The sequence below is a fragment of the Calonectris borealis genome, chromosome 1 (genome assembly GCF_964195595.1).
Source record: "Calonectris borealis chromosome 1, bCalBor7.hap1.2, whole genome shotgun sequence".
Lineage (NCBI taxonomy): Eukaryota > Metazoa > Chordata > Aves > Procellariiformes > Procellariidae > Calonectris > Calonectris borealis.
Window position 1 is genome coordinate 121,363,320 of NC_134312.1, and position 12,062 is coordinate 121,375,381.

Sequence of the window (12,062 nt, forward strand, 5' to 3'; positions counted from 1 at the left end):
GGACAGAGCTGCAAAATTTCAGTTTCTTTCCTTCCTGAAGCAGCAGCAGCAGATGCTTCATCTCAAGGAGAACCGTGCCTCTGCTCCTCACACGTGGTGTCCTCTCGCCTTGAGACGTTTCAGTTTTGGCACTGGCACCAGAGCGATTTGTGTGTTTCACACGGCCTCATCATTACTCCTCCGGGACAGTCGTCCTCCCTCCCCTCTCCACCTGCGGCAGCAGGTTCCCTCCCATGGCCAAGCAAAAGGTGAAGGGCCGTGGTGTCAGGGGAAAGTTCTGACAGCCCTGCCAGGGAAGGTCGTCTTCACCTTCCTCAGGCCCCGACCGCACCATGTGCACGTGTAAAATTCTCGGCATCACAGGCCTTGGTTGCTTTTCTTCTGGAAGGAAATCAGTTTTACTGTATTGGTATTTATTTCCAGAAATAGCAGGTTACTCAAGGTTACTCAGTAGCGTGCAAGTAATAAAAACCTTTAACAGTTTGCACAAGAAAATGAGTATATACCATGAGGCAGCCACACAGTGAAAGCTGCCTTAATCTCAACTGTAGGGACCAGTACGCCATTAGATTCAGGACCCCCACAATTTCCCATGTTTGTACTCCAAAACAAACTCCTACTCCATTCTGAGAAGGAGAAGGCTCCTTTTTTGGCATGGAAAACTTATCTTGTCAATGGCCACACAGACAGTTTGTGTGCTCAGCTTGAAACCCCACTATAAGAAAATTTTCCAGTCAGAAAATTCTGCCTTTTGATAGTCATAACACTCAGCAGTTCAGAAGAATTGCACGATCTTCCTTGGTTACCAGAGCCTACACATTAACTTCTTGAGGGGGTTCTGTAGCTTCTTCACCATCTCCTCTTTACCCAAGCAGTTTACCAAGTGACACAGACAAACCGAAGTAGAGAAGACAAATGCAACGTCCAATCCAGCTAGGGGCAGATTTTTAGAAGCCTGTATCAAAGCGAATTTGCCTGCAAATATAATGAGACAACCCCGGAACAGTTTTCCAAAACAATGGGTTTAGGCAGGGTGAGTGACGGAATGAGTGCAGGAGAGAGAGAGTTACCGTGTCAGCAACAGAAACAAAGCAGAAACTGATAAAACAAATTTATCCACTCCTTTGAGACCGACAGACATACAAATTCAAAAAAGTGGAAAAAAGGGGAGTGGGGATAAAACAAACAAGCAGTGAGTACAAAGAGACAGGACAGGAAGAATTTTCAATCCGCCTATCAAGTGAAGTAAATATCAAATGGTGCGAGGACAGGAAGCAGTACTTACATTTAAGAAGGGGGAAAATAAATAAATACCAGAAATAGACTTGCTAGTTTCGCATCACTAACACGCAAGTCTTTACAAACCATTTGAGAGACAGCATAGCTGAAGACACGGAGACCAACAAAAGACAATAAAACGCAGGAGAGGTTTGCCAGTTGGTGCTACCGTAGCTTGGAGAGAGATTCAGTTGCGGCGACACAGGCACATCGTGCCGGTGGGGTGCTAAGGCATCCCTGACCCCTGCGCCGAGCTGGCAGACGTGGCACAAGCCTATAGGACGCCCGCACACATCTGCAGTAGCAGCTGGAAAACAGGCAGGCGACCTGACAGTGCCAAAACCAGTATTATCTCCACTGAAGCAAACAAATCCCCACCCTGATGTCTTCCTTCGACAAGACACTCAGTTCTTAAGTAGGTTAGATCCATTATGTTGTCTTGTCTCTTTTAGTAGGGTCACCTCACTGGTAATTAAGCTTGTACTCCATCATTCCCATCTTAAGGTGAACGAGGACGTGTCTGAAAGGGAGAGGACAGTACAGTGAGCAGGGAGGTGAAAGCTGGAAGCAAGTTACAAGGGAGCCTGTCAGGCACCGACACTATTGCACAGTTAACGTCCAAAATTCCTCAGGAGAAATCTGAAAGAAAGTGTGATGCTGAGGAAAGCAATCTGGGAAGCAGCAATACAAAGGAAGGTCAGGACGTCACACAGAAAAGCTGAAAAACCTTGAAGACTAGAAGGAAAATGCAATTCAAAATACAGAGTGTGTGTATATGAGGATTAACAAATATTAGTCCTACAAAGGGCAGCTTATCACCGGGAGAGCACCAAAGGAAGAGAGAACTGGATGCATCAAGTCAGTCACAGCGTGAAGCAGCCACGGGAGAGGCAGACCGGAAGCCTAAAATTACTTTCAGAGACACAAAGAAGCAGTAATCTCCTTGCATGGTGAGACCTCACCTGTAGTGCTGAAGTGTGTGTCATTTCAGCCATCAAGTTCAAGAAAATGGATTTAACTGGAGCTGCTGCTGCAGAGAATGAGTGCACAGGAGTGACTTATGAGGCAGGACAGTATCGTGAAAGGAGACTTCAGTAACAACTCACTTAGCCAAGGTAAACAAAGCCTGGAAGGAAATATAATTCCTTCATGATGTATTCCTTCATGATGACAGCAAGCAGCATGGAAGAAAAGTAAATACATCAAGGATAAAAGATTATATTAATACAGAAACTAAAAAAGAAAAAAAAAAAACCACCACAAAAAAGCTGCATGGGCCATGATTCCACTTGGGCTTGTAAAAAGACCTCAGTCATTAAAGCAGCAAAGCTCCGGGACAACTTTTCAAGCAAAACAGGGAGTTAAAAGACAATAGGAACTGCACATGATGGTCAGGGCAGTTCACCCCACCAAAAATAATCAGAAATAAACACATGTATGTAACTAGGAGTGAGTCCCAGTTAGTACTATAATGGTGACGATGAGAAACCAGTCTTCCCTGGAGCAGAAAACAGCCTTTGCTACACGATGTCTCTACTTGCCTCAAAGCAAGTGGAACTGGAAGCCCCGACGCCCCAGCACGGCACGAACACAGGCTGCCAGCACGCAGCAGGGTGGCTGCAAATGAAGTGATACCAAGATGAAGCTACGACAGCTGTGTGGGAGAATAAGACCTTTTTGGGCATGCTGCACAGCTCATGGGAAAACAGGACCTCTCACAAGCCTGCAAAACAGTCCTCCTTTCTCTCCACCATTTCCCCCAGCAAGATTCATCACACAAAAATTAACATGAAGCTTTCATATTTGCTGTTGCCTGTTGTGATTCAAAACAGTCATTCCTTGTATAGCAACTTATTATCACTCATTAAAGGAATGGCACTCTGAGAGCATTTTATTTCTATTTAAGCATGAAGCAGGAAAAGAAGGGAGACTTCTGTTGTAGTCTGCTCCATCTAAACCCATCAAGAGAATCATCTTTTTTGTTGCCTTTTTTGCTGTTGTCGTTGTGAAGTTCAAAGCCTCCGGAAATAGACTGCAGTAATGGAAAGGCTGGCAGAATTAGCTAAGAATACTGCTAATGTTTTCTTTATTAAAACAAAACAACCAACACCACACAATGAAATCAGGCCACTTCATTCTATATATTTAGGCTCTGGCCCAAAATTGGAGTGAAGGCGACGTATAAATAGAGGCGTTGTCAAGAAGCAGCGTGGTGTAACCTTCAGCCACAGAGCAGCTCTGTCCCTATCACAATGGCTTTGGCCAAGCTCACAGCCAGCAGCTTCCCCAACCACGTCTGCAGCACTGCGCTGTGGAACATGCACCAGTTCTACAACTTTCAGCTTCTTCAAGGCAAGGACAGTACGTATGTATATACCTACGGCCTGCACGTGTCAGCATGTGCCCTGGTCATAAACAGAGCTGTCAGCAGTAACGTAATAATTACAGTCTGGCTGGCAATCCTGTACTGTTTTGGAGCAAGACTGCATGCGAGCCTTCCCAGGCAGGAGGCTCGCTTCCAGCACCAGGCAGGCTCATCACCTGGCCATGCTCTGTGGCCCAGCATTCGAGAGGATAGAGGACCACCCACCACAAAAGAAATACCACAGGGCACTATCAGCATACAGTTGCGTTAAGGTATTACACATCCCATGTTTACTGCTATTTTGATCTCTCACCCTCAACCCTCCACTTCCTTTGGTGATCACAACCTCTCTGATGTAAGGTCAAATACATATTTAAAATGACATGCAATAAATCAAGCCGTGGCTGCTAAACCAAGGCACCTATATGCTCCTGCCATACAGATCACAAGTAAAGCAGCACGTTGAACCTATTGCAGGAAAAGAGTTTTTGTGCCAGCTGATGCCTCAGGCAAGTGCAGAGCTTTGCAGGATGCTACAACATTGATAAACACGCAGCATATGGTCACAAACTACATTTAGAGCCAGTCACACCAGTAGTGAGTTACAAACACGTATCAGAAATTTGAGTTTGGACAAGCTGCAGAGAGATACTTCAATTTCATATGCAAAGATTAAGAGTTTGAAGAGCGAGGGGTGGGGGGGAAGAAAACACCACGAAAATATGTAAGAGAGAATTACCAAATGAGAGAACTCCTGAGGTGTTTAGAGAAAGGTATGCATTTAAGGAAGGAGGGAAAGTAGCTACTGGAGTGCCATTCTAAGGTTCTTATATACTGAAATCTAAATAAATATTTAGGTTGTACCTTAACTGAAGGAGTAAGAATAATTCAGAGAAATTTTTCCAGCAGCTGTGCACAAGATTATGGAAATGGGTTTTGGGACAGTTCAGAACAACTCAGTTTACGTAAGCAAACCTGTTTTAATCCAATACATTTTTAAATGTGCTTATATTAGTTTAAGCTGCTGCGAAACCACATTAGATTGCTGGCTGCAGTATAACAGCTCGATTAACATACTGAAATGGCTCAACCCAAGGTCAGACAAGGACCAGAGACTGCACAAGGGAGGCTGCCGGATCGCAAAGCCACAGGTAGAGGACAGCAAGAGAACAGCCCTACAGCGGCCAGCAGTTCCCCGGGGTTAGGCTACCACAGAGCCAGCACTCACTACCTCCTGCTGCCCAAGCTTAACCACAGCAGGTTAAGGTGCCCACGGGGCACCACAGGCACTAACTTACCTCGCTGCTACGGCAGTCAGAATCTACAGTTAAACAACACAAAGTTAACTGAGGACTGCAGCAGAGATGTTTCCAGTAGTACAACACAACTTCAGGGAAATCTAGGACTGCAGCGTTGTGCCTTGGTTCTGGCACGCAGGCAAGACGAAAGCGGATTTTAGTCTTGAGACGCTGCTCTCATCGTGGTCCAGCCACGAGCTCAGTACTCCGAGCACAGAGCTGGCCCCACGCACCCCTGCTGAACTCTGACGCCGGCCAAGGGCAGCCAGCAGATCCAAACCTCCTGGCCATCTCCCATGCAAACACATTTGCAGCCCCGCCCGCCTTCCAGCAACGTTTTAGACACTGCACGGCAAGACACCTGTTTTTTGTGCTGTTAGTCGCTAGCTTTTATGTGTAGCAGACCTCCCTCGGTGGCTGGCTTCACACATTATACAGCACGCCACTTTTAGACCTAGCAGTCCCCTCTACCTTACAATTTCCCATTGTGGTGTCTTAGAGTGGCACGGGGTAACACTAGTGCCAGCTATACAGCCCTACCAACTCCAGTCTCTCTAGTCGCACTGCTGGGGCAGGGATCCCTGAGAGAGGGAAAGGGAAAAAAAAAAAGAAAAAAGGGGAAAAAAAAGAGAGAGAACAAGTGCACAAACAACTTTACATGTTGGCAATCCCTAGCTGCCACCAATCAGGGTGTGCCTACAAGTTGTGTATCAGGCAGATAAGCATGCATAGTTTTCAAAGGAATCATAGTAGAGCTGCTTAACATCTAAATCAGACAAGCAAACCAAAATAACAATGCGAAATAAGAAGAAAAGCATTAGACTAATTTGATGCAGGTGCCTAAAGCTGAGCACCAGTTCAGATCTGACTAGTAGTTACAGTCACTAAGATGAAAATGCAGAAGCTATCATTGCTAATAAGCATACATACATTTTTACCCTGTTCTAAGAGCCACATTCTGCCTTATTTTAATTTTCTATGTACTAAGCACGGGCAAAATCACTTCCCAGCATGTGGGGTGGGGGTGGGGGTGGGAGAGGAAGAAAGAGACCATTCGCTCCTCACTGAATACAGGATTCAGTAGAGTCAAGACCTCACTCTCAGGACTTTGCAGCTGTTCCACTGATCCTTACCCGGCTCCAGCTTATGAAAGAAACCTGTAATCAGCCACACAAACAGCAAGAGGCAGACAAAGATGTTTTCCTGTCCCAAAGAAGAAGTGTCCCTTTCCTTCTTCATGAATTCCCCACCCCACGCTGCAGCAATAGGATGGGGAACCATCATACCGATGGTGGGGCTGGGGGGAGAGAGCTGCTGTACAAGTTCATCAAAGGCGTACCTATAAACTTGGCATAACCCTGGTTATTGTTCATTTGGTAGAAGCCCTGGAGCACATTCTACTCATGACTTGCAAAAGAAGGGAACCAATGCAAAGAGTTTGCACAGGTTCATTAGAGAGGCAGCCTCTTACCAGCCTCGACAAACTTAGGTCAAGGGTACAGAAGTATTGACAAACAAAACTCCCACTGACGCTAATAAGAAAAGTTAACATCTCCTGCCCAAAAGTACACTGGAACAAAACAAAACCGAAGTTTACCTTCTCGTGAGCTGACTTTACAATGCTAACAACTTGTTTAACTGCTAGCTCAAGTGGTTCTGGTGGGTCATCTTCCTCAAACGTAAGCAACTGTGAGTCCTAAGAAAGAAGAAAAAAAGAAGCATCATTAGGTGATGAACCCATCGTTTGAAAACAAGTGACAAAAATGTACTGCCAGTGAAGTTCCTGGAAGAACCGGAGATAAAATTGCAAGTGTATGTCAAAACTTGTATGTATTAATTGCACGACACCTCACTACATAATTCAGGGTAAAACCAGGATGAAAACCTATACTTAGGACATAACTATGGGCCTAATCATAACTCATCTTTCTCTGTAGCAGAATATCAAGGTACACAGCATAGTGCAGATCGAAGCCCATGAGCAGCAACAGAGTTCAGTGAATCTGCTCTTCTTGAGCAAGGATTAACCAGTGCTGTAGTTTTAAAAGGCGGTTTTGGTTTGGTCTAATAATGCAGCTGCACCAGCTATGCCAAAACTAAGAAAACCCCAATATCATCTTGCAGAGGTGAGGAAAGAAGCCTTCCCCTCCCAAATCCTTCCTCATGTGTGATGGCAGGTAGTGATGACAGCTACTCAGTCTTCACATAGGCAGCAAGGAAAAGGCAGTGTATACCTGCTTTGGCAGTGAGGTCATACTTTCAGAGACATCAGCACTCGCATTCTCCACCTGCTACCCACTCCGAGCGGCCATTCGCCGCATCCCTCGTCACCCGAGGTTGTTTTGCACGCAGAAATTTCATTAGCAGTGCGCCGCTGACATTGTTTTGGGAGGCTGACAGCAGGAGCCACGCCACGCTGCAGTGCCAGGCAGTGAACTCATGGCAAGAGATGGCTCCAGCTGCTCACCCAGGGAAGGAGGGTGCGCGTGCCCCTGTTAAAGTGGCTTTGGTCTCTGGCCAGGGACGGGAACTGCCGCTTGTTTCTAGTTACTTTCAGTTCCTAGCACCTGTGCCCAAGCTGCCTGGGCTCTCCTCTTCCACAAGCATAAGGCAAACCTTCATTTCTTAGCACAACCCATGCTTTTCCGAACTGCGCCATATAATTTGAGAGGGCAAAGTATTTTCTTTCCGCTGCCCTAACTTATGGTGATGTCTGTAAAGTGTTAAACTGCTTTCCTTATCTTTCACACACACCCGTTGCCCCACTCTTCCTTCTCCCCCAGCCTGCCCCCTGACATGTAAGAAGAAAGCACGCTGGGGCCGCCGGGAAATGAACCTCCTAGACCTAGGGAGAGGGCTGCGCACAAATTCGGAGCCCCGGGTACACGCCGCTTCCAAGATAGTTTAGCCTCAGCATTTTCCACTGACACGGCAGAGGTTCAGTCCTCAGGACCAGGGAATTAGGTTGCCACAGCCTCACCTAACCTCCTCGCCTCTTAGACCCGGGCATACCATTGCAAACCACCAAATGGGATGCCACGCTGTGCCCTTTGCAAGAAGGGTAGGTAGGATGGGAAGGGATGCCAACGTTTCACGCATTTATCTGACCCGGGTTTGAAGCAAACTAATGAGAAACTGAGAAGCCCACCATCCCGTGGCGGTTTGGAGAGAGCTAGCCCCAGCGTTACACTGACACGCACACGGGTTCAGCACGGCCCAAGACAAGACGAAGGAAGCCCAGCTCTGAGAGTTACTTGCCAAAGCACCGGCCGCAGGCCCCGTGCCGGCGCCCAGGGCAGGAAGTTTCCATCGTTTCCTCCTCCCCGCACCCGAACAATGTTATCGGCGGCGCAAGCCCCTGCCAGGGGCCGCGGGGTCACGGCTTTCCTCCCCGTCCTTCCCTGCTCCCACGCGTGTGCCCACACTGTGCCTCTGGCCGGCTCCTTCCTGCAAATTCCTGCCAACCAGCAACCAAACATCTGTATATACACACACACGTACATACATACACACACACACACACATATATGCATGCATATATACACACACACACACATGCACACGGAGGGGCAGTAACACATCGGCAGGCGCTGTCAGCACCCCCATCTACCTTTACAGCAAGTCCCAGCGTCCCTACCGCCGCTCCTCGCTCCGGGCGGGGAGGGCCCCCGCCGGCACAGAAGCACACGCCGCCCTCGCCCGACCCGGCACGGCCCGGTGGTACGCCCCACGGCCGGGAGGCCCACGGCCCCAGCCCGGCGGGCGCCGGGGAGCTGCCGGCGGCGCCGCCCGGAGCTCCCCGGCCGAGCCCTGCGGCGGGGCGGCCCCCGCTTCCCCGCCCGCCCGCCGCCCCTCACCTGCGACCCCGGCACTCACCGCCCGCGCCGCCGCCTCGGCGCTGAGCGCCGCCACCCAGGCCCGCCGCCACTGCCGCCGCCAGCTGCCCAGCGACAGCGCCCAGGCCAGCACCGAGCCGCCCTCCTCCAGCAGCTCGTCCCGCCGCGGCGGCGGCAGCGGCGGAGGCGGCGGCCGGCCCCGCCGCAGGGCCAGCAGCGCGTACTGCACCAGGTAGACGGCCAGGGTGGCCAGCGCCGCCACGAAGAGGGCGACCAGCGCGCACCAGCGCAGCTCGGCCAGCCCGCCCGCCAGCCACGCCATGGCTGACCATAATGGGAGCCGCGCTACCGGCCCCCACCAAGGCGCGCGCGGCGGCGGCGGCGGCGCGGCCGGGCAGCGGCAGCCCGCGCAGGGCCCGAGCCGGGAGCGGCGGCACGGCGTCCGGCCGCCTGCCCGGGGAGGCGCCGCGCCGCACCGCCCGCCCACGGCGCAGTCACCGCCCGGCCCGCCCCCGCCGGCGGGGCGGCGAGGGGAGACCCGGCCCCTGCCCCGGCCCCTGCCCCGGCCCCTGCCCCGGCCCCTGCCCCGGCCCCTGCCCCGCGCTGCCGGCGTGGGCGGTGGCGGGGCAGCCCGTCAGCGCGGCGTGGGGCTGGCGCGCTGCCGGCGGGGCCGGGCCGCGCATCGCAGCTCCCGGCGGCGGGGGGCGCTCGGCCCGCGGCTCCCCCGGCGTCCCGCGGCAGGGCGGGTGAGGGGGCGCCTGGTGCCCCCGGCGGCGGCGGCGGCGGCGGGAGGGAGCGGGGCTCGGGTGGGCGTCTGGGGCGCCGGCTGCGGCGGGACAGCTGCTGCCGGGCGGGTTGGTGTGCGCCCTGCGCCGGCGCGTCTCAGAGAAACCATTCGCCGCATCGGGCGGTGCGGTGGGCAGAACGGGACGAGAAGAGCGCTGCCAAGGATGGGCAAAACGAGGGAGTTTAGTAGAGACAGGGGGGCGAGGGGCGTTCAGAGGCCCGGGAAAGACACAGGTGACAAGCTAATAATTTTCGTAGTTTTTCACATAACAAAAGGTTTCCCCTTACATCATTGTTATTTAGTGATGTCTTTGCACGCTAAGAAACAACTGCAAATGAAGAATCAAGTGAACAGACCCTCTCATCTTTGCACACAATAATAGATAAAGGTGTTAATGCCTGCTTGTGGGCAGAGCAGGAGTCGGTTACAAAACAGGCTGGACTTTTTCCCCAAAAAAGAAAGATCATATAACCTTTGTGTTCCAGAGGCTGAACCTAGTTTATGTCAGAATTACAAAGTCCAGTGGATAAAATTGCCACGCTGTGCCCTCAATGGGCATTTTCTGAAGGCACCCGTTCACGTAACAGGGTAACACTTGCGGGTCTGTGATCGGCCTTCCCGCTCACCGCTTCACAGTGCTGCGGGAACAACTGAGGAGATTACGAGGCATTTTATTTTTCCCTCTGCTTCCTACCAAAGGGCGAACGCAAGCTTCCCTTTTCTTCCTGGTGCCACAGCATCTCCTCTGCCGAGGATGTCAAACACCGGTAGGAAAAAAAAACATTTCTGTGTTTCATTGTGACCTGCGGCCTGGAGCGTAAATTTCAAATTAAGTACTTTCTGCAAACCATGGTGAATGACTGTTGTTATCAGTGGGAGGTTTGCGATAAAGGGGAGGAAATTGTCTTTTGATAGTAAATAAAAGTTTCATAATTATTTATTTCTGTCACATCCATTTTTAGTAAGTTCCTGTTTGGTTTTCAGAGTGCTACCTTACCAGCTATTTGTGTCCTCATTTTTCTTCTGCTTTTCTTTGCCTGCTCTGTTTTTTTCGTAGTGACTTTCTTTACCTGTGGCAGCTCCCAGCCGATGAACCTCACTTGTATTTTTTGCCCAATCCGCGCACTAAAACAACCAGTCATTGAGGTTGGTCGTGAAATGTCGTTGTAAGTTCTTGCTCTGCTCGGATTTAGGCTATTGCCACTGTAGCCTTAAAGGGCAGAAACATCTTGTCCTTGCTGGAAACTGGAATTCCAGACCATTGGAGTGTGTGCCATGGATCACAGAGGGGAATTCCCCTGGGTCCCACGGTGCCTGGCTCTGGTGTGCCTCCCGAGGGAGCCGTGCAGATGGCAGGTGCCGAGGCACAGAAGATGTGCAGGCTCACAGACCAGGCAACAAATGCTTGTTTGCTGGACATTTTCAAGCGAATTCACAGCTAGAAGCAGAGGTAAAAAGAAAAGGGAAGTGAGTGCATTACAGAGTCACTGAATGGTTGAGGTTGGAAGGTCTCTGGAGGTCAACTGGTCCAACCCCCCTACGCAAGCAGGGCCACCCAGAGCTGGTTGCCCAGGACCGTGTCCAGATAGATAGCTTTTGAATATCTCCAAGGACTCCATAGCTCCTCTGGGCAACCTGTGCCAGTGCTTGGTCACCCTCACAGTGAAAAAATGTTTTTCCTTATGTTCAGAGGGAACCTCCTGTGTTTCAGTCTGTGCCCACTGCCTCTTGTTCTGTCACTTGGGCACCACTGAAAAAAGCCTGGCTCCATCTTCTTTGCACCCTCCCTTCCGATATTTATATACACTGATAAGATCCCCCCTGAGCCTTCTCTAGCCTTCCCCCACCAGTTCTCTCAGCCTTTCTTTATGGGAGAGATGCTCCAGCCCCTTAATCATCATAGTGGCCTTTTACTGGGCTCTTTCCTGTGGAGACCCAGCACTCCAGGTGTGGCCTCACCAGTGCTGAGTAGAGGGGAAGGATCACTTCCCTCAGCCTGCTGGCAACACTCCTCCTAATGCAGTCCAGGATGCCATTAGCCTTCTTTGCTCTAAGGGCATGTTGTTGGCTCATGTTCAATTTGCTGTTCACCTGGACCCACAGTCCTTTCTGCAAAGCTGTTTTCCAGCTGGTTGGCACCCGGCATGTACTGATGCCTGGAGCTGTTCCTTCCCAGCTGCAGGACTTTGCACTTCCCCTTGTTGAACCGCATCAGGTTCCTGTCAGCCCATTTCTCCAGCCTGTCAAGGTCCCTCTGGATGGCAGCACCCTCTGGTGTATCAGTCACTCCTCCCAGTTTTGTGTCTTCTGCAGACTTGCAGAGGGTACGCTCTGCCCCGTCATCCAGATCATTAATGAAGCTGTTGAACAGGATTGAACCCAATATTGACCCCTGCTGTACACCATTAGTTACAGGCCTCCAACTAGACTTTGTTCCACTGATCACCACCCTCTGGGTGCAGCCGTTCAGCCAGTTTTCAATCCACCTCACTGTCTGC

At 50.9% G+C, this 12,062-nt stretch overlaps 1 protein-coding gene across 2 annotated transcripts in view; it reads right to left on the bottom strand.

Moving 5' to 3' along the window:
• Positions 1-9,207, bottom strand: part of C2CD2 (C2 calcium dependent domain containing 2) — a 42,502-nt gene extending 33,295 nt beyond the window's left edge. The window contains exons 1-2 of one of the 2 annotated variants that reach the window (XM_075173023.1): positions 8,818-9,207; positions 6,539-6,637 (exon numbers count right to left, since the gene is read on the bottom strand). In XM_075173023.1, coding sequence (XP_075029124.1) covers positions 6,539-6,637; positions 8,818-9,099 — 381 coding nt within the window. In that variant the 5' untranslated portion in view covers positions 9,100-9,207. Of the gene's footprint in view, positions 1-6,538; positions 6,638-7,175; positions 7,437-8,817 lie in introns of those variants that run through there. The other variant, XM_075173034.1, reaches the window with a different exon arrangement.
• Positions 9,208-12,062: the final 2,855 nt, after the last annotated feature.